Source organism: Zingiber officinale, chromosome 6A, assembly GCF_018446385.1.
Source record: "Zingiber officinale cultivar Zhangliang chromosome 6A, Zo_v1.1, whole genome shotgun sequence".
NCBI lineage: Eukaryota > Viridiplantae > Streptophyta > Magnoliopsida > Zingiberales > Zingiberaceae > Zingiber > Zingiber officinale.
This window is the reverse complement of record NC_055997.1, coordinates 119,612,131-119,635,719: the sequence shown is the minus strand read 5'-3', so window position 1 is coordinate 119,635,719 and position 23,589 is coordinate 119,612,131. Positions and strand designations below refer to the sequence as shown.

The following is a 23,589-nucleotide window of genomic DNA, read 5'->3' as shown; positions in this document are numbered from 1 at the left end:
AAAAATAATTATGATAATGATATTAATAATTTTAAAAATGTTAATTTTACTATTACTAATAAATTTAGCAATATTACTATTACTACTAGTCAACACCTAGTAGTATATATATAATCTACATGTATTATATTTATGAGTGATCGGAACACAGCCGCTGTATATATATTAATATTATGTGTTTGCAGAAATGTATTTTTTTTAATATTTATTTATTTATGAAAATACAAAATGAAAAACAAGTACACGCCAGTAGTTATATTTATATGCTATAAAAAATAAAAATATATGGTCTAACATTAGGAGCACTCGATCCTCTGGTCCGTAAATTACAGATCAAACAAATAGTTCATTTTATAGATTAATCTATTTTGATGGACTCTATCACTTAAATAGATAGGGTTCATTATAATCTATCAATCATGATCAATGGATCATGCTCTTGTTCGTAAATTACAGATCAGAGAATCCCATCTGTAACATTAGATGTGTCAAAAATTAACTTGATCCGAAGACCCGAGTCAACATAAAAATTAGATTAGGATTGTGATCTTTAGATTTAGGTCATATCAGGTTAGACAATTAGATTTTTAAATTTAAATATTTAAACCCATAAAACATGATTATCATATTTAGGTGTGTTTAAATTAAAATAATAATAATAATGATCCTGTCCGAACGCTGAATCAACGAACGCTGGGCACGTGGCGCTCTCCGAACTGCTGACGTGGATCTTCGTCCGGTCGTACGGACCTCCGGCGAACCTGCAAGGAAGTCGGGCCGGGAAGGGGTTCCCGGCGACGACCCTCCGACGCTCAAGTCAGGCAAGTGGACAACAAAGAGGTGGCTTCGAATATCACAGAACGCGTACCTCTGATGAAGTATGAGGGCCTTTATATAGGGTTGTGGAGAAGCGAGTGCACACCTACCAAGGTGTACACGTGTCCTTTCCCATACCGTAGTATGGGCTTGTCAGAGGAGCTTACCTGACACCATACTGCTACAATCCGAGCACGTCTCTGATGGGACAGTGGAACCCTCTGTTGTAAGATTCTGAGTATGACCTGATCGTCGAACATACCCGCTGTCAGAAGATGTTCCCCTGTCCTTTTGTCTCTTATGACCCCGTGCCGAGCGTCCGCCCGGTCTGCAGTCTCTTTCGTCCAGCCGGTCATAGGTGCTGGTCCGCTCGGGAGATTCTTGGTCGTGTGCTTCGCTGACTATTCGCAGTATTGCTGCTTTCTGCCTTGGCCGAGCGGGATACCAGATCGGCAAGGCGACCCTGTTCCCATGAGCGTCGGAACCGCAAGTCCCATCGCGTAGTCTTTGATTCGGCTGGAACCCCTGTTTGGCCGACCGGTCTCCATTCTCCGGTCGGACGTTTGACCCTTTGACCTCCACGTGGCGTTGACTCCCCTCAAGAGGGGGTCCCCTGTTCTTACCGCCGGATCACTTGCCTCCCCTTCAAGTCTAATCGAAGGAGGCGATTAGTCCAACTGACTGGACCATCAATTGGGCCGAGCGGCGTACTGCAACTACCATCCGCTCGGAAACAAGGGGCAGCCAAAACGCCAGTCAACGCCAACATTACCCAACATCTCTTCGACGTTTCCGCCAATCTCCATCATTAAGGTCAAGCACGCGCTCATTAAATGCGTTCCAGTGGCTGAATGCCACGTGGCGGTGCTGCCGTCACTGTACGGCGGCGGCGTGGTGTTCTGATGGGATCGAGGCAGTTCGAAATGAATGGCACGATGCATGCTCCGATTCTCTCAACCTGGATCCGACGGTGGAGGCCGCTCGGGCTCCACCCTATAAAAGCTTCTCTTCTTCCCTTCGCCTCAGTACTGCTATCGCGTGCTACCACTTCTTCTCGCGTTCCAGCTCTCCGGCGATCTCGCATTTCTGTTTTCGGCGATCTCCGGTGCTCTTCCCTCGATCCTCCTCTTCGTTGTAAGGTTCTTTTTCTTTCTCTCTTTGGTTCTGACGTTTTCTTTGCATTTCTTTCCCAAGTTTTCGTCTTCGGACTACTGTTTCTTTGCCATCTTCTTCCTTTTAGCCTCTTTCATTTTCTTTTGATTTCGTCCGTTCGGACAATGGCCCATTCCTCTCAACCCGAAGACCAAACCCTCGGCCCATGGTACTTTACCATGGAGTCGCGCTTCGATCGGCACGACGCCGATGTTCTGATTAATAGTTTTGACATCCCCTCCGACCTTGAAATCATCCTACCCACAGATTCCGCTCGGCCACACAAACCGCCGCGCGGAGCTTTCTGTGTTTTCCGCGACCAATTCACAGCCGGTCTGCGATTTCCGATCCATCCCTTCTTTGTAGAAGTTTGCAACTTTTTCTACATTCCGCTCGGAAGCCTAGTCCCCAATACCTTCCGCCTCCTATGCGGCGTTGTCGTCTTATTCAAGATCCATAACATTCCCCTCCGACCGGAGGTCTTCTATTATTTCTATTACCCTAAACAGTCTGAGCAGGGCACTTACATGTTCCAGGCTCGGCCAGGTTTAGTTTTCTTCAACAAACTACCTTCTTCCAATAAGCATTGGAAAGAATTCTATTTTTATATTCGCCTTCCCGAGCGGGCTCCCTTCCGAACCCAATGGTAGGTCGGCCATCCTCTTTCCCCATAACTCAAAAGGTTCAAGACCCGGCCGGATTATCTCCACGCCGCCAACATGCTTGCCGGTCTGCGGTTTGACATTAACAAATTCCTTCCAGAAGGGGTTATGTACATATTCGGCTTGAGTCCGATCAGAACCCCCTTCCGAGCGGCTTCGGTAAGAATCTTACTTGTACCTTTGCCTTAATTGCTAACTGATTTTCTCTTTTTTCCTTTACAGCAAACATTGTCATGAAGTCGGTGATGGCTGGAATTCTGAAAAAGAAGGCGGCGGCGCTCGAAGCCGCGGTAGCCAAAGAGATGGAGCAATTGGGCATTCAGCCGGTCGGCTCCAACGAAGGCGAGAGCGAAAGCATGCTGGAGAGTCGGCCGCCCAGGCATCTCTCCCGGAGGCAGCGGCTGGCGCAATTGCTAGTCGAGAGCCTTCCGCTCGGGAAGAGGGCTCGGCGCAAGAGGAAGAGCGCCCCCTCCGACAAAAAAGACGCCGGGCTGAAACACCACTCCGCTCGGCTACTTATGCTATCCATCCATCTGAGCGGCCCACCGCTGCTTCCCGAGGCAAAGCACCAGAGATCGAGGCGATTTCGTCCGATCGGACTCCTTCCCAACTTGACGCGTCTGCGGACCCTCTTGAGGCCGTTCCAGTCAGCGTCCTTCCGCCCGCTCCCCGCCAAGTCCACCATTCTATAATTTTGTCCCAGTTTTCTGCGCCGGCTTCCGCTCCTTCTCCGGCTTCCGCCCAGACGACCCCCGGTCGGTGCCGCACCGTCCGAGTCTCACTCCACCTCCCGACCGAAGAACTGCTGCCTGAGGCCGATCGACCCACAACGCCCGAGCACATGATCACAATGAAGGGGCCCTTAGCTGAAATGTGGGCCGACGCTCGGGCGGGTGTGGCGATGATTCCGCTCAGCAAATTGGCCAATAGCCACATGCAGCAGGCTACTGGGGTAAGTGCGCTTTCTTCCGAGTTCTTTATGCATTCTTTCCGATCGGCCACTAACAACTTGTGTTTTCTTTTTTGTCAGAGATGGGTGGAGGAGATTGCTGTCTCCAACCGCATTGCGATGGTGGACGAAGAATTAAAGAGATTAAAGAGTGCGGGCGGCGCACCTTCTCAGGGTCCAACTTATGCCGAGCTGAAAAAAGAGCTCAAAAAGACCCAGGATTTGTTGGAGGCCGAACGGAAGAAAACAGCCGACCAGGCACACAATCTGGCTGAACTTGATCGCGTGAATAAATCGCTGGATCGCAAGATAAGCCTGGCGACCGAGCGGAAGAATACGGCTATCTCCGATCTGGAGAAGAAGAATGTAGAGGCTCGGGGGCTGGAGCAAAAAGTAAAGGAGTTGATGGAGCAACTGGCCAACGAGAAGATTGCCCGGTCGGATGAGGTGGCGAAGCTCGAGACTGCTTTACAAGAACACCAGGCAGCCGCCGATGCTTCCCGAGCGGCACTTAAAGAATATCAAGAGGTCGAGCCAAGTCGGGTTGCTGCCCTGAGACAGAATTACATCTGGTCGGCCTAGTTTTCGGAGAAAGTTTGCGAGCGGATGTACATGGCCTTTGAACTTGCCATGAACGCCACGACAGAATATTTGAAGTCCAAAGGGCAACTTCCCAATTCCACCGTTATCCCCGCTCAGGACCAGGCAACACTCCTCAACAACATCCCGAGCGATCTCTACGAGTATTTAGAATAGAAGTTTATATGTAATCTAGCCGTTCGGCTAAAAACGATCACTTTTTTGTAATTCAGGCGCTCGGCCTTAATATATTAAATGCTATCCTTCTGCTTGCTTTTTCATTTATTAATCAATAAGCATGCTCGCCGCTCGGATTTCCAACTACCGTTCGTATTTCCTTAATTCTCCTCATTATTCGCCTTTCCTATCACCTTTCTTGTGTTCGAAAGGGATTTTCACGTAGTCTTTTGGATAGCTAGTCCGCTCAGCTGAATATATCCTGTTTTGCAAATGGGATTTCCGCCGGACATTTACGAAGTGCTTTTGGTTAGTTGACCGATCAGCCAAATTGACTTACAAGTCCCTTTTATGTCTTTTTTCGGCCGGATGATTTATAGTCGCCGGCTCGACTCTAGATATTTAATGTCGGAGCTCGACGGTCTTCCGCTCGGAGGGTTTATAGTCGCCGGCTCGACTCTCGATATTTAATGTCGGAGCTCGACGGTCTTCCATTCGGATGATTTATAGTCGCCGGCTCGACTCTCGATTTTTAACGTCGGAGCTCGATGGTCTTCCGCTCGGATGATTTATAGTCGCCGGCTCGACTCTCGATATTTAACGTCGGAGCTCGACAGTCTTTCGCTCGGATGATTTATAGTCGCCGGCTCGACTCTCGATATTTAACGTCGGAGCTCGACGATCTTCCGCTCGGAAGATTTATAGTCGCCGGCTCGACTCTCGATATTTAACATCGGAGCTCGACGGTCTTCCGCTCGGAGGGTTTATAATCGCCGGCTCGACTCTCGATTTTTAACGTCGGAGCTCGACGGTCTTCCGCTCGGATGATTTATAGTCGCCAGCTCGACTCTCGATATTTAACGTCGGAGCTCGACGGTCTTCCACTCGGAGGGTTTATAGTCGCCGGCTCGACTCTCGATATTTAACGTCGGAGCTCGACGGTCTTCCGCTCGGAGAGTTTATAGTCGCCGGCTCGACTCTCGATATTTAACGTCGAAGCTCGACGGTCTTCCGCTCGGATGATTTATAGTCGCCGGCTCGACTCTTGATATTTAACGTCGGAGCTCAACGGTGTTCCGCTCGGAGGGTTTATAGTCGCCGGCTCGACTCTCAATATTTAACGTCGGAGCTCGACGGTCTTCCGCTCGGATGATTTATAGTCACCGGCTCGACTCTCGATATTTAACGTCGGAGCTCGACGGTCTTCCACTCGGATGATTTATAGTCGCCGGCTCGACTCTCAATTTTTAACGTCGGAGCTCGACGGTCTTCCGCTCGGATGATTTATAGTCGTCGGCTCGACTCTCGATATTTAACGTCGGAGCTCGACGGTCTTTCGCTCGGATGATGATGTTCTGTTCGGCGCTGAAATCCCTTTTTTTTTACTTCACCGGCCGAGTGTCCGGTCGGACGTGGAGCTCATGCTGCGCTATACTCGGCGAAATTTCGGGCAGCTCATGTGTCGACCAGACGAAGACATCACAGTTTCTCTGGAGGCATTTGATCACTTCCTCTTTCTGGCTCACCTCCAGATCGGCCGCAATGAAAGTGGTGGCCTCCGATCGGGTCGGGTGAATATGCACTTCCTCTTTTTCTTCATACACCAAAGAGGGTGGTTTCTCAGTTATGGCGTTTACCTGGATCCGTGGCGCCTTCCGAGCGGAATTAAGCTCAGCTCGGACCATCTCGACGTAGCATCGCCCAGCTGCCAGCTGGTCTCCTCGCACTTCTCCCACTTTATCTTCCACCGGGAACTTGATTTTCTGGTGGAAGGTGGAGACGACCGCTCGGAACTCGCTGAGCGCCGGTCGCCCCAAGATAACGTTGTATGATGAGGGAGAGTCGACCACAACGAAGTTTGCTGTCCGCGTCCTCCTGAGCGGCTCTTCTCCCAGCGAAATAGCCAGCCGGACCTGTCCGACCAGCAGAACTTCATTGCCCGTAAACCCATAGAGGGGGGTTGTCATGGGCAGCAGCTCGACTCGATCAATTTGTAGTTGGTCGAAGGCCTTTTTGAATATGATGTTGACCGAGCTTCCTGTATCAATGAAAACGTGGTGAATAGTGTAGTTGTCTATTACCGCTTTGATGAGGAGAGCGTCGTCATGTGGCACTTCGACTCCCTCTAAGTCCCGGGGCCCGAAGCTGATTTCGGGTCCGCTCGCCCTTTTCTGGCTGCAGCCGACCGCATGGATCTGCAGCTGTCTGACGCTCGCCTTCCTTGCTCTGTTGGAGTCGCCACCGGTCGGCCCTCCAGCAATGATGTTGATTTCGCCTCAGGAAGTGTTACTTCTATTTTCTTTTTCCCGAGTCGACGGCCTAGGCTGCTCCTTAGACCTCCGGGGATTGTCCTCACGCCTCGGAGTATGGTGCCGCTCAGGAGTCTATCGTTGCCGCCTGTCGGATATCATCCGATCGGCTTCGCGAGGGCGCTGTCGCCTGTCAGATGATGGCGATCGACGTGGCCACCTCGGGGCACGGGGTGGGCGATCAAAGGAAGGTTTCGACAGTCTCTTGTATTATGCGTGTCTGTCCGGTGAAATGAGCAAAACATTGGGGTCCATACATTCTTTTTAGGTTTGGGCCGCTGGGCAGACACTTCTTGAATGGTGTGTGATCTTGCATGTTGCTGGGGGCGGGATGCTTCAGCTCGCGGTCCTCTGGGCGGCTGATGAGCAGTGTGCGGCTTCCGCTCGGCAATGGGTGCTCGCTCGGTTGGAGCTTCCTTCCTTCGGGCCGCTTGAGCTTCCTCCACATTGATGTATTCGTTGGCCCGGTGTAGCATATGATCATAGTCTTGGGGCGGCTTCCAAATGAGCGAGCGGAAGAAGTCCCCGTCCACGAGGCCTTGCGTAAATGCGTTCATCATTGTCTCTGAGGTAGCCGTTGGAATGTCCATGACCACCTGGTTGAATCGCTGGATATAAGCTCTGAGCGACTCTCTGGGCTCTTGCTTGATGGCGAATAGGCTCACGCTAGTCTTCTGGTAGCGCTGACTGCTTGCAAAGTGGTGGAGGAAGGCCCTGCGAAAGTCTTTGAAACTTGTGATGGATTTGTCTGATAGCCTCCGAAACCACCGTTGAGCCGATCCCGAGAGAGTGGTAAGGAATACCCGACACTTTACTCCATCTATGTATTGATGAAGGGTGGCTGTGTTGTCGAACTTACCCAGGTGATCATCCGGATCGGTGGTTCCATTGTATTCACCGATCGCCGGGGGCACATAGTGCTTTGGCAGAGGGTCCCGCAGGATGGCCTCTGAGAATTGACGGTTGACCCGCTCGGGGGAGGCGTCCGCTCAGGGGGCCTTGCCTTTTCTGCTGTCTCATACTGGTACTTCATCTAATGAAGATCCTCGATCATGATTAACTGCTGCGGCCTCAGGAGGAGTGCGGAATAGGGCCCGATGGAATGGAACCGTGGCCTGCGGTGCTTCCGCTCGGCCCCCTGATGCTGATGTCGCTTGCTGCTCAATCCGCTCGGCCTGCGACTTCTGCCTTTGTTGTTCCACAAGCTTAGCTGCTCGTGTTTCGATCAGAGCGTCGAGTTCTTATGTGGAGAGCATCACCGAGTGCGGTCGTCCAACTTCGTCCATTGCTTCCGATCGGATGCAGGACCGTTCCCACAGACGGCGCCAAATTGATCCTGTCCGAACGCTGAATCAACGGACGCTGGGCACGTGGCGCTCTCTGAACTGCTGACGTGGATCTTCGCCCGGTCGTATGGACCTCCGACGAACCTGCAAGGAAGTCGTGCCGGGAAGGGGTTCCTGGCGACGACCCTACCCTCCGACGCTCAAGTCAGGCAAGTGGACAACAAAGAGGTGGCTTCGAATATCACAGAACGCGTACCTCCGATGAAGTATGAGGGCCTTTATATAGGGTTGTGGAGAAGCGAGTGCACACCTACCGAGGTGTACACGTGTCCTTTCCCATACCGTAGTATGGGCTTGTCAGAGGAGCTTACCTAACTCCATACTGCTACAGTCCGAGCACGTCTCTGATGGGACAGCGGAACCCTCTGTCGTAAGATTCTGAGTATGGCCTGATCGTCGAACATATCCGCTGTCAGAAGATGTTCCCTGTCCTTTTGTCTCTTCTGACCCCGTGCCGAGCGTCTGCCCGGTCTGCAGTCTCCTTTGTCCGGCCGGTCATAGGTGCTGGTCCGCTCGGGAGATTTTTGGTCGTGTGCTTCGCTGACTGTTCGCAGTATTGCTGCTTTCTGCCTTGGCCGAGCGGGATACCAGATCGGCAAGGCGACCCTGTTCCCATGAGCGTCGAAACCCCAAGTTCCATCGAGTAGTCTTTGATTCGGCTGGAACCCCCGTTCGGCCGACCGGTCTCCATTCTCCGGTCGGACGTTTGACCCTTTGACCTCCACGTGGCGTTGACTCCCCTCAAGAGGGGGTCCCCTGTTCTTACCGCCGGATCAAATAATAATAATAATAATAATAATATTATTATTATTATTATTATTATTATTATGTGTTTTCAATTTTTATTTAATTATTTTATTAAAAATTAAAAGAATAATGTTAAATAGTAAAAAATTAGGTTGAGTTGGCTTGGTTCGAGTTCATATTCGGGTTGGAAATTTTCTTGTAATAACCAGCTGTAGCGAAGCACTTTGGTTTTTGATTGAATTAAACTCATATGTAGTGAGCCCCAAACGTACATTTCTAGGATCAGATGTAAATCATGATGTCGTTCATCAAATGTCTTCTATGTTGGTGAATCAGCTGGACATCTTAGATTCACATCCTCAACTCATCCTTTAAAATGTCATTGCATACTTTGAGACATCTTAGATAATATAAATAGTTATTATAATCTTGATTTTAATGGAAAATACCTTGGCTGAAATTTTCACTAAAATATACCTTTTTTTACGTGACCTCTTGGGTTGTTCTCCAAGTTTTTCCATCTTGAAAGGTTCACAATTTGCAAAGCTGTTCTTTCTCATTTTCCTCTAATAAATCATAAATCATTTGGCCATGCATATATTTTTTTCATAATGAAATCCTAATTTAGAAATCATTTTCTTTGCCCCGTAAAAAGAATTAGGTACTTGTGCTTCAGGTGGTAGCACTTATCGAAGAAAATCCAATAATATTATGAAAAATTTATCACTCCATTTCCCACTCACTTTCAACTGAAATAAGTCAACAAAAAATATCAATTTAGAAAACTCAGTGCATCCGACATATAATGATTGTTTTCCTTCATCAAGTAATCAATAAAAATCTTCTACATTCGACTCCAATGGCATATGACTTGTCGATGCACCCGAATAATTTTCATCACATGTAAATGAACCTTCAGGCATCCCAAATACTTCAACTAATGTTTCTAATGTTTCTCGTGCCATGGGTATATGGTTAGTCATCCTAGGAACATGTTCCTACGAAGTCTGAAGCCCACTGCTCATGTTGGCAAAAAAGCGAATACGCTCACCCCACTGCTCATGCTTTCGTGAGATATCGTAATAGGTGATTTTTCTCCATGATAATCCCAAATATGATAATCTCGTAATATACCATTTATAATAAGATGTTCACGTACTGTTTCACAATCATGATTCAATAAGTTTATGCATTTGTAATAAGGATATAGTTTCGTGCCTCCATGAGTTGTATCAACAAATATGAAATGTAAAGTGTAGTGCTCCTACTCGATACTCAAGGCTATCACGATAGCATTCCATCAATACTTTCGACATTATGCTATCCTCTTCAAATATTTTTAAAATTTAAAAAATTAAATATTAACAAATAATTCATCAAAAACTAAATAACTTTGTATTGTTTTAAAATATATATACACACTATTATTCAGAAAAAACTATATATATCTAATTTAGTATTTGAATTACAAGAACAATGATAATTATCATTTTGTCATATTATTTAGGATCCTTTATTTAGAGTTTTTTAGTTGATTGTGTATTTAGATATGTATTTATATCACATGTTAAGAGTTGTATCTATTTTTAGGTTTTAATGCAAATTATCTTTTCTTTGTGGAATTATGACTAACATTTGAATGTGGTCTTTGCATGCGATCGAAAGGGCTAAGGATTCGATCAGATTAGATCAAATTTGGGCTTAAATTTAGGGTTGATTGAAGAGATCAAGCTCTGAAGTAATCTGAACCATCAATATAAGATTAGGAGAGATCTGAGCCATCCGTTGAAGATATGACCCATCCAAGTCAAAGAGGAAGTAGATCGTCATCATTGATTAAGATCCAAAGCTTTTGATCCAGATCTGAAGTGATCCAACCGTTGATCAAGATCCGAAACATTCGGGACCATTTGTTTAGATCAGATTCAAAAGGGAGAAGCTACCGTATTTCCATAGTCAATTTTTGCCAAGGATCGCGATCTTCTTCACACGCCATCAGCCTGACGCTGCACTTCCTCCACCCCATCGCCGACTGAGGTCAAGGGTTTCCTTCATCTGGCCGATCGCCTCACTTCTTCATCTTCTCCTTCCCCATCCACAAGCATTTCCCATCGGATTCAGACTGCACTTCTTCATCTTCATCTCCATCTCGAGACAGCGCTTCGTCATTTCCAGATCCGTTGGTTCACTGCTTACTGCGTTGGTTTGTTTCCTAAATTAGGTGTTATGTTTGAATGAGTTCTTGATTGTTGATTGTAACTAAATTCAAGTTCCATGTTCTAGATTCTCTAGATTAGGCTTAAGATGAATGTTGTACAAGTTGTTTGATGTAATGCCCCAAACACCTTTGATGGTTTTATTAATGCACTTTAGTTTCTTAATTTCTTTCAATGCTTTGTTTGGTTAAATGTTAGTGATAATTGCTTTTGAGTCAATGCAATCGGGTTAGATTAGCGTAGACTTCATTAAATGCTTTCCTTTATGTTTGTGCTCTAGGATTAGATGCAATAGATTAGGTTAGCTTAGGATGTTTCCTTTATGTTTTCTTTAATTCTCTTGCACTGATACTTTAGGTTAAATTAGTTTTTCATTCACTTGCATTGCCTTTCATTTCTAGACTTAACAATCAACCCAAACCCAATTTTCAGATAGAAAAACCAGAAGCATAAACATTCAGTCCTAAGTTTATCACTTTACTGCTACATTCGTTAGGAGACAACCTGAGTCATCTCTATGGTGTATTAGTATAGAATGAATTCAGTCACTTAATTCTTTTGATACTCATTTCATGACAAAATTGAGTTTATCAAACAACTACCATAGATCTCATGTTAGTCTCTTCGTTTTAAAACCAAAACAGACAAGGTAATAAAATTTTCTTCCCATACAACTATCTGTAAAATCAAATATTTGTTGTAAATGGGAGAATTTATTTTTCTTTTTTTTCCTGAATAAGAGAATAAAATTTCACCTATAATCACTAATAACTGAAAAGCATGATAGATCAATATAAAAATGCAAAATTTGGTGCATGTATCTAGCTACAAAAGATCAATTCATGGTAACGAATAAAACAATAAATCTCATAATCTTTTACTCTTCAAATCAACAAAATAGATTAATTCGAAATTCAACTATAGTTGTTATTATTGGTCAAGATATACAATAAATAGATAAATAAAAAAGACTGCACAAACTAAATTATCATATTTTTAATTGAAAATCAGAAAAAGTTGAATTGCATATCGTAATAAAATTATTTATGGAATTTCTAGTTTATTACTTTCTTCTCCTGTAGATTCTAAGGGTGATTAGACGAATTTTGTATGGTAAAATTTATTATTGAGAAAATGATTGGAGAAACAAGAATACAATCGGGCCACAGAATGAATATTTAAGGGTTTTTTTCCTACCTAATTTTTGCCGTGGTTATATAACACTTCTAAATGTGCTATTATAGCGGTAAGAGTGGTTATAAAAATCAATCCTACAATATGTCTTTCACCGCGGTCACAGACCACTTCCAAAAATGATATCATGCAATAGGCACATTTGGCCGATTCAAATTGTCTAACATAGGGTTGGTTATGTGAACCACTACAACACACGATATACATCAACGATATCTACAGAATCGATTCAAGCTATAAGAGTGGTCGTTTGACCGTTTCTAAAAATCGATGCTGAAACCCCTATGTTTTGTAGTGAAATATCAAATTACATAATCAAATATCTCATTAGCCAAATATTTATGAGTCCCACGATAATTTTATTAATTTATATCTAATTTTATATTTAATTAAATTAATTATATTTTTCAATTATTCGATTTAATATATGTCATTTCCCATTTATCCATAAATATTTATCTATATATTTTAACAATTATTCAATATAATTATTTTAATATTAATATTTTATTTAAGTAGAAACAATACAATATAGGACGTACAAATTTTATAAAAATAGTACAACATACAAATATAAATGTTTCACAAATTTAAAATTAAAATAACTAAATATTTCATAGATGATAAATTGTTTATAAACTCATCATGACAATATATTTCCTGGATGTATTAAACTAAATCGTGACAAAGATGATGATGCACGTTGATGCGACGATATAGAGAGGCTCACCTAGCACGAAGTCAACTGCCAAGATGGAGGTCAAAGTCAAGGTGATCAACGCCAGAATATCAAAGGGCTGAACGGAGGATGATTGCAACGACCAGTCGGGACAGTCAATACACGACCGGCGCGAGACGTGTCCGAGTGGACCACCTGTCCAGCTTGGGATAATATGATAAGATAATCAGACGCTCAATATGGAGCAACATGACACTAAGGAGACCAAATTAGAGCTTGTCCGAACGTGGAGGTCACACTACTACACAGTCACTGCAAGGAAGAGCAACCGAGACAGAGCGGAGGGGTCCCGACCGAGCGACTACCTCGCTCGACCAAACAGCGGGACCTGACCATCAACGGAGCGGAGTCCCGGCCGGGCGCCTATCCTACTCGGCCAAGCAGCAAGACTGTGGTCATATCACTTGATATCCTTCTAGGAGATAGTGCCGCACACGAGGCATGATCGACAGGTGGATCGAACGGCGGAAGCTTTTACTGTCTTGTCAAGGATATGCATGTCTCGTTGAGATATGATGTCAGAGGTACTTTTCTGACAGGTCCTTTCATAGGACATATTAGAGAACTTGCCCAGGCTTTGAGGAGCGTGCACATCGCCCACCAGGGCTTTATATAAAGAGGGGTTCATCACTGGCGGAGGTACGCGTAATTCACTGCTTGTGCTAGAGTTATTGTTGCTTCACTTTCTTCCATTATTTTGATGACTGACTTGAGTGTCAGAGAGCCAACGCCGAGGACCCCTTCCCTGGCTTGGTACTGACATTTTGCAAAGCAGAGCGAGGTCTACAGTCGGTCAGCGAAGCCGCCACGTCCCTATATAGCTTTCCATCTTCCCGCTTTCAAACAGGATCACACGTGAATATCACGTAACTCAGAATTTCTTTGAATGTATTCAATAAATTCGGTGGTTGAGATATGATTCACTATGATAGTATCATGTTCTTCGCGATCCCAAATCGATATTGCATGATATTCGTCCTCCATAATCATGTTGCATGTATACATGATTTCTTTGCATTTAAACCAATGTCGCCCTAGATTTCTTATAATTGCCCAACTAGCTTGAAGCATCCCAAATGCCCTCTTGACATCTTTTCTTGTAGCCTTTTGTCTTTCCTTAAATTTCATTCTTTTTGGATCCTGGGGGCAGTAAAAACTCTTGACAAAAGTTGCTCATTCTACATATATATCATCTATTAGATAGTATCCTTTTGTATATTGTATTCTATTCACAATAAAATTAACCTCCGGTCCATTTCCTTTCAAGACGTCATTAAAAATAGGTAATTTATTAAGCACATTGATGTCATTACGAGACTCATCAACTCTAAAAAGGGCATGTCATATCTATAAATCGCCAGATGCAACCGTCTCAAGCACAATTGTTGGATAACCATGATCGCCTCGTGTGTACTGTGCCCTCCATGCATCTGGACAATTTTTCCATGCCAATACATATAATCAAGACTTCCTAACATCCCAGGGAAACTGTGTATGTGTTCATGCATTTCAAGTAAACGAGTGATGTCAATTGATTTGAGTTTTTTTAAGTACTCTCCTCCATATATTTGTATCACACTTTGGCAAAAGTTGGGCAAGCATTCGAGGGCAGTTGTTTCACCCATCCACAAGTACTCGCCTAATTGGTCGACGGAACCTCTCTAAGTCAGTTGACTGATAGTCACCATACATTTTTGAAGCAACGACAATCCTTTTATCCTTGTTGTAACTTCCCTCTATCTAAAATATCCACTAGGATGATTTTCCAAATCAATGATTATAAGCACAAACAACGTTTTTCTCATTCAAAATCATCGTTGGAACATGTCATTGGCATACACCGACTCAGCAGAGAAATAATCATTGATAAGTTGAGTGTGTCTAGCTACACATTCTCTATTAATTAACCTTCTTCTTTATGTACTCTTATAATAATCTTGCATGAATCAACCATTCTAAATTGATTGTGCACTACCATTGTGAATAACGCTTCACCGGGATCTGATATTGTATAGCTTGTTGTGTCTTCGAGAATGTTTTTTTGTGTTAGTTTGATTAGGATCTTGAGACATTTTAGAACAAATGAAGAGTTTAGTTTGAGAAAGAGTATAATAGATGTGGTATATAGTATTTTTTTTTTGTGAAAGATTGATGAAAAAAATGATATATATAAGAAAACAATGAGCGCTGCCCAAAGTTTCAAAATTAAATGTTGGTAATGTTCTCAATCAAATTAATCATTGCCAATGTTCATTTAATTTAAAAAAATAACAAAAAAATTAAATCAAGGAACCGTTGTCGTGGGCCCCATCTACCCACCCACCATGCAGTTGTAGTTTTTCATTTTTTTTTAACAAAAATTAGAAATCATCAGGTAAAATCTTTTACTCAATGATGATTTCTAAATGCCCCCATCCTCTCCTCTTCTAATAGAGGATATTTGGAGAAATATCTCCTCCCAAATATCTCTCATTAATGTGGATGCCCTTATATAGCCAAAGATGTTGGTGCCCAAGTGAACTACCCCCTCAGCTTATGACTGGTCTATTTGGCGGAGCTGTGTTGGTGGTAGAGGTGACCATGTTAGTGTCATATACTTGTCATCATTCGGGCATCAGCCTAGAGTCTCGTCCACTATCATTTGGCCTATTAGAGGATGTTAAAGGCAATAGTTGTTAGCTATCGTTGTCAAGGACAATCAAATCATATTCGGAGGGATCTAATTTGATAGGGATGCTCCCAATATAGTCTGCTACGGGAGTATATATCCTAGCAGAAGTATCTACCAGAGTGAGTTATGTTGGAGCAATCTACGTGCCCCTAGGTTTTGATGTTTGGTCAAAAATTTAAGTTAGGATTATTGTTGTATTTGATATGTACTTGTGAGAATGCAGGATGCAGGTATAATAAGGAAAGTCCAAGTGTGATCTTAGCAAAGGCAAAGTCCAAGTAGAGTTTTAGCAATGTAAGTCTAAGTATATAGTCTTGGCAATGTAAGTCCAAGTGTGACTTGGCAATGTTGAAGTCCCAAAGCGAGAAACTCTTGGCAAAGGATGACGTCCCGAAGGTGAGGAACCTCTTGGCAATGGAAGACCCAACAATAAGTGTTGGTTGATACTCATAATATCGTACCGGTTCTCCTGTATAAAATTTTGTACAAGTCCTGAATCATTCCTAACAACCTATTGTGTTCTTTAGAAATTAAATTAGGAATCACAAACAGAACTTAACATTATTGAATCCAAATTTAACTTATTTGTTCTTAGAGGTTTAGAATTGGATCGCAAATGATACTTAACATTATTGATCCAAATCCATCCATGTTATAAATTCAATTAAATATTAATTTCAGACATCGACTTCCAGGTTAAACATGGCGAGACACTAGGCCTTCTTGGGTATGGAAGCATCCACCACTTCCTAGATAAAGTCTTTCAACGAAATTTAATATTTAATTTCCTTATAGTAACCCTAGGTTTAACCAAAAAGAACAATCGAATCACAAGTTCGAAAAAATAAAAAAAAACACAAACTCAAATCACAAATTCGAAACCTAGAATCATATGCCTCTTGTGTTTGGTATTTTAAAATCTATACAAAGAAAACTAGTATGATGCGGAATAGAATTACCAGTTATACCTTTCTTTGTAAGCAACAACTTCTTGATCTTCTATCATATTCCTCTTCTTATCTTGGACGTCGTGTGGGCGGCGATCTACCAAGACGAGAGCCACCACCACCTTCCTCCTTGCAAGTTTCGGCCACCAACCTTCAAGGTCCAAGGGATGCTAGAACAAAGCCTCCTTTCTCTCCTTCTTCTCCAAGCAAAATCCGGCCATCACAAGAGCTCCAAGAGAGGGTGCCGCCGACCACTAAAGAAGAAGAGAAGAAGAAGGCCAGGGGCCGGCCACACCAAGGAAGAGAAGAGAGGGAATAATAGATGTTAGGTTATGAGGTAAGGCACCCCAACCCTCTCTTTTATATTCCTTAGTCTTGGCATATAAAGAAAGTTTTAATAAAAACTTCCTTATTCTCCTTGCCAACATAAGGAAAATTTAAAAAACAATTTCCTTTTTAAACTTCAATGGTCGGCCACCACCTTGAGCTCCAAACAAGGAAAGTTTTAAATACAAAATTAAAACTTTCTAATTTGTTTTCAGAAATTTTTTAAAATAAAATTTCTCTTTAAAAATTCCCTTCATGGTTGGTTATAAAATGAAACTTTTATAAATTAAAATCTCTCTATTAAAACATGTGGATGATTACAAAAAGAAAGTTTTCTCCAAAATTAAAATCTTTCTTTCAATGTACAAATAAGGAAAGATATCAAATCTTTATCTTAATCTTCTATAGAAAGATATAAAAGGAAAGATTTATAATTTTTTTTAAAACTTTCTTTTAAATCATGAGCATGGTTTTAAAAAGGAAAGTTTTATAAAAAAATTAAAATCTTCCTTTTGACTACAAATAAGGAAAGAAATCAAACCTTTCTCTTAATCCTTTGTAGAAAATTATAAGTGGAAAGATTTAAATTTTAAACTCTCTTTTAAAACATGCTTCCACATAAAAAAAGATTTTAAAAATAAAATCCTTTTATTTTTTATTGTGGCCGGCTACCACCTTAGCTTGGGTTCAAGCTAGGGCCGACCACCTAAGCAAACCAACTCACCTTGGTTTGGCCGGCCCTAGCTTGGGCTCCAAGTTAGGCTTGGTCGACCACCTTAAGGTGGGTATAGATGGGTATAATACTTTATAAATAAGAGGCTACGATAGGGACCAAGAGGAGGAATTGATTTTGGTCTCCCGATGAAATTAAGCTTCCCGTGTTCGCCCCGAACACCCAACGTAATTTCATTAATAATAATTCATTGAACTACCGCATCAATCCCAAATTACATTTTGGGCTCCTTCTTATCATGAGTGTGTTAGTCTCTGTGTTTAAGATATAGAATATCCACTAATTAAATGAGTTACTGATAATTCAATTAATATCTAGCTCCAAGAGTAGTACCACTCAACCTTATCGTCATGTCGGACTAAGTCCACCTGCAGGGTTTACATGACAATCCTTATGAGCTCCTCTTGGGGACATCATCAACCTAGATTACTATGACACAATTTCCTTCTATAATCAACAATACACACTATAAATAATATTATTTCCCAACTTATCGGGTCTCTTGATTTATCAAGCTAAATCTCACCCATTGATAAATCAAAGAAATAAATACTAGATATATGTGTTTGTTATTATATCAGGATTAAGAGCACACACTTCCACAATAACAAAGGTCTTGTTCTTTTATTCAGTCAGTATAAAAAGAACTTACCTTAAATGGTCCAGCTCAATACACTCTGAGTGTACTAGTATAATTGTATAGTTAAGATAAACTAATACCAAATTACACTATGACTGTTCTAATGGTTTGTTCCTTTCCATCTTAGTTGTGAGCTACTGTTTATAATTTATAATGAATTGATAACATGATCTTCTGTGTGTGACACCACACACCATGTTATCTACAATATAAATTAATTGAACAACTACACTTAGCATAAATGTAGACATTTGACCAATGTGATTCTTTATTTTAAAAATAAATATTTACAAAAAGCTAGACTTTTAGTATACACTCTAACAATAAGGACAAGGTCGAAGGAAACTCCTGAAGGCAAAGCGTGAAGGATGAGGAAGCATCTGAGGGACGCAAGATTGATGGAGGAGACTAAAAGGCAAGGTCAAGATTGTGTGCGAGGACGAGTACTAAGAGAATGTACTTGGGGTAAACCTTATGTTTAGGGTTTACTAGTCGACTGGTGTATGTATCAGTCGACTGGTGTATGTACCAGTCGATTGGGGAGAGAACAGAATGCTTCTGTTCTCTCAACCGAAGCGGGTCAATCGACTGGTTCTGGCACCAGTCGACTGGTATCGAGCCGTTAGCATGTAACGATCGAATTCCACACGAGGGAAGTCGACTGATCTCTTTACCAGTTGATTGGTAATGGGAAAATAGCTTGGTGTTTTTCTCCCGAGCTCTATTTAATAGAGCTTAGGGTGGCTGGCTTGGGTGATGAAATTAGAGGTGGTTAACCCTTAATAGAGTCTCCCAAGCTCAGAGGTAATCTAAGATATCTTGATCGAGTTGTAGTGAGGTTTCTCCACCGACAAGGAGGATTGAACTAGTCAGAGTTTGTCAGGGAATCATCTATCGACAGATAGGGATAGCCCACCTTACAAATAACCATGGAGTAGGAGCATCTTTTCTGAATCACGTTAAACGCAACGTGTATTTTGGTTTGTTCTTCTTGTCGTTATAATCTTCTAGGGTTAGCTTTCATTAGTACTTATAGTTTGTTTTATATTCCGCTGTGCTAACAAGTATAAGAAGCTAACGTCGTGAGCGATCGACTATTCACTCCCCTCTAGCCAGCATTAAGGTCCCAACAAGTTATACATTTTAACGGATCTTCCTCGGATATATAACCTAACTATCTCCCAAGGTATGATATAAATATGTTATCTGTATGCTGACTATGAGTTAGCCCGAGTGAGTTGTGAATTGGTTGATCTAGACGAATTCAATTGGTTGACTCGAGCAGGATCCCCTAGGTATATCAAAATATAAAAGGAATTAAAACATGAGACGGGATGAAACGATGAAATCCAATAGACCTTCAAATGAGAAACAAACTTAAGGGATAAGAAGAAAAATAAAATTAGGGAGTTGAGATGAATTATGAGTTCCCGAAGATTGCAATTAAGGTTTAGTCTTACCCAATTGGGCTATAAGAAAAGGTATCTCCAATGTAAAATTTTAAAGAGGGTTATGGAAAAAAAAAAAAAGCTCAAACCATTATGGCCATGAGGTTTAAGGTTTTTATTTTAAGAAAAGTAATGAAAGTGCTTCTCTCAACATTGAGAATGTGAGTGGGATCATATTGATATTAAATGAAAAAATAATTAATAAATATGTATGATTTGATAGCATAAATCCCACAAAAAATTATTGGGAGATTTTTAATAACAGGGAGAATAGTAATTTTTTATGATTTTTATGTGGCATTGATGTGCTAAATTGGAGACCATAAAAATTTGATTTAGAATTCTCACAATTGAAGATGCCCTTAGCACAGTATACTAGATTGATTTGAGTTTTCAAAGAAAAATAATATAAAAAAACCTAAATAGATATGCATATCACTCAAATATATCACTTACTTTGCTTTTTAAGTATCCTATCACACCATAACTTGATATCAATCAAGGTTTTCACAATACCTTGTCAATTTTCTTTCTAACCTCTCCACCAAGCAAAATACCCTAATTAACTCATCTTTTAGCCAAAAACTAATAACTTTGAGCAAATACAATACGATAAACAATTTGTCACACACCACTCCACTCTGAAAATCTTCTCTTTTATACATATATTCCACACGTTATTAACTTCAAAACTCTTCAAACATAAGTATATATTTATCATTAAGAGCTCACAAACCCACATGGCTCTTTCGTTTGTTTCCCCTTTATGCTTTTTCTTTATATGTAAAATACGAACTCTTTTGAGATAATGGGAAGTATGTGAACGTTTTCCGATTTGATTTTTGTGGCCAGTCCACGTTACTTCAAATTTTCCCTCCATTCCATGCAACGACAACTTTCCCACGGATCGAGGCGACGCATTTCCACGTACTACAGCAGACTGCTGACAGATCACGTTCTCCCCAGTGCGTTCTTTTTCCCGTGCCTTTGCCATTTTTTTAACTTTATCTATTTATATATATATACAGTTTAATCATCAAAGTTTCTGCGAATTCATTTTGCACCTTAACAGAATACCCCCGACAAAATTGAATTATTTTCTTCAGCATTTTCGAAGATCGTTGTAATTTTACTTAAACTGTCTCATCAATGTTTGAGATCCTAAGAAAAATCAGAAAATTAAAAGAACGTTCTACTTTTAATTATTATCAACGGGCGTCCTGTAAAACCCTTAGGGTATGTTTGGTTCGGGGTTATTCTTAATAACCTTGGTTATCCATCCAAGGTTATCAACAAAAACCTTGTTTGGTTTAGGTATTCGATGATTCCCAAGTAATGTTCCATGCCCGACACGTCAGCAAAAGGGTCATGCAGCCCGGAATCGGAAAACCTCAGAAAACTAAGGTTTTTGTTGATTCTAGGGTTAACGAATATTTTTTACCAAAAATACCCTTCGATAAGAAAAAACATGAAAAAAAGAGAAAAAATGTAAAAAAAATAAAAAAATGTTTTACAAAATTTAAAAATTTATTTTTTTAAATAAATAATTTAAAAAAATAAAAAAAATAAAAATTTTAAAAATAAAAACTAAAAATTTTAAAAATGTTAAAAAATTTTAAAAATTTTAAAAAAAATTTAAAAAATAAAAAATATAAAATTTTTTAAAAATTTTTAAAAGAAATAAAAATTTTAAAAATTATAAAAAATTATAAAAAATTTAAAAATAAAAATAAAATTAAAAATAAAATAAATAAATAAAAATTAAAATTTAAAAAATGTAAAAAAATAAAAAAATATAAATATAAATAATATAAAAATATAAAAACATTAAAAAATAAAAAAAAAACATAAAAAAGTAAAAAAATATACAGGAAAAAGAAAAGAAAAAAACATTAAAAAAATAAATAATAATAATAATAATATTATGATTATTATTATGTATAGTTGGTTTTGTAACTGAGGGTAATACGGTAAAATATTAAATTAGGGTATTCATTAAAACCTTCAAACAAACAAGTTTTTGTTTCATTACCTAAGTTGAACCAAACAACATTTGGTTATGTTTTATTCTCTATAACCTTGGTTATGTGATTACCTGGTAATCACATAACCAAGGTTATATATGATGACTTGAACCAAACGCACCCTTAGGTGTAAAACAAGTATTTAGATATGGCAAGCTGAAATTCTTTTTGCAGTTCCGTTGCAGCTCTTCCACTAATCTCAAACTTAACACGGACTTTAAAGCACGTAAACCAATTCATTAGCTAGCAACGAGACCAATTCATTAAAAGAACGTTCTACTTTTAATTATTATCAACGGGCGTCATGTGAAACGCTTGGTGTAAAACAAGTATTTAGAGGGGGCAAGTTGAAATTCTTAACACGATCTTTAAAGCACGTAAACCAATTCATTAGCTAGCTAGCAACGAGACCAATTCATTATAGAACAGAAAACCAAAACCAAAGACCACAACGACAACAGTCTTACGCTAATCGCTGATTAAACTAATAATTATTCCAGTAATAGCAGATTAAACAACAGCGTCTACTAATTAACTTCTTATTCATCCCCGGCGAGTCGATCGCTCATCAATGGCAGAAGATGACCTTGAGTTCGCGCGGGGCGGCGCACTCGTGGGTCAGCGACGGGCTGTCGTGGGCGTAAGTGAAGGTGGCCGGGCATGCGCGCTTGAAGAACTCCGAGAAGGTGTTCGGCCGGCAGGTGCTCGGGCTGTTGAATTGGTTCCGGCAGCAGAGCTCGTCGGTGCCGAACGCCGCGCAGCCGCTCTTGCACCCCACCACGCGTCCGCCGCCGGCGGGGGCCCTCACCTGCAGTACCGCTGGGCACGTCGCTAGAAGGTCCACTCGGCAGCCCACCACCGGGCACCGCCCCTTCCCCTCGTGCGGCGTCACCGTCATCGCCACGTTGAACCCGTCGACGAGGCTGACGCCGTAGGACGTCAGGTCGCGCCCGCCGCCGTGGTGGAGCGTGATTTGCGCGAGGCCGGTGGGGCCCGCGCCGCCGAGGCCGCCGCACGAGAAGCGGCCGCCGCAGTCGCCCGTGGCGCAAGAGAGGCGGCCGTCGGCGCCGCCGACGCAGCTAGTACGGGCCCAGATGCGACCAGACCAGGGGTGGGTCGGCGCGGGAAAGGTGCGGTGAGAAAGGGAGGGGAGGAAGAAGCCGCCGCCCTCAAGGACATCGCTTCCGGAGTTAGGCTGGATGGCCGGCCACAGCGGGAAGGGGCAGTTGTTCACAACCGTCAAGTCCATCGGCGGGAACTGCGCCGTCGACTGCTTCGCCACGAAGAAGACCGACAAGAACAAAATAGATAAGAGCATCGCAAAAGAGGAGGCGGAAAAAGCCATGGCAGACAGCTCGCAGTGCAGCTAAAAGAAGCAAACCGAAAGAATTTATAGGCGGAGAAGAAAAATCGAGAGAGTGCGAGTGCGAGTGCGAGTGCGAGTGCGAATAAAGTGACCTCTCGGTGTAGAATAAGATTATCGTCGTCAAGAGCAGTACTGAAATGCAAAAAAAAAAAACTATAATCAGGTATTCTTTTGTTTTAATTACACTAAATAAAAAAGTTTTAAATTATTTGTTTATCTTTTTTTTTTTCAAAATAAATCACGAGGAAAGCAGTTTTGTCGATAAGGATAGGTCAGGCCGGATCCTCTAGATCATTTTTACATTCCAAAAAATATTCTTTTTGAATGTATTAGTGGGGAGGTAAGATCTCTTGGACCACTTTTTGTGGTCCAGGAAATGTGTCACTCGTATCTACGGTCGAATCATGGTCGTGATCCGGTCGCAAATAGTTGTGATCCCTTCTTGAGTTTACCGTCTCCACCAGATTATAGTTTTTGTTCGGAGGGGGCGGTCGGAGGCCACCCTCACTCAGCGCCTAATAACCTGGCCACTTATCCACCACCGGAA

At 41.8% G+C, this 23,589-nt stretch overlaps 1 protein-coding gene across 1 annotated transcript; it reads right to left on the bottom strand.

The window, feature by feature from the left end:
- Window positions 1-22,043: 22,043 nt before the first annotated feature.
- Window positions 22,044-23,072, bottom strand: LOC121997738 (osmotin-like protein). The gene has a single exon (XM_042552341.1). The coding sequence runs from the start codon at window positions 23,019-23,021 to the stop codon at window positions 22,245-22,247; it is 777 nt and encodes a 258-aa protein (XP_042408275.1). The 5' UTR covers window positions 23,022-23,072; the 3' UTR covers window positions 22,044-22,244.
- Between the last annotated feature and the right edge of the window lie 517 nt (window positions 23,073-23,589).

What these genes read in the sequence shown, in the direction of transcription:
- LOC121997738 (XM_042552341.1), bottom strand. Translation starts at nt 23,021, where the DNA reads ATGGCTTTTTCCGCCTCCTCTTTTGCGATGCTCTTATCTATTTTGTTC.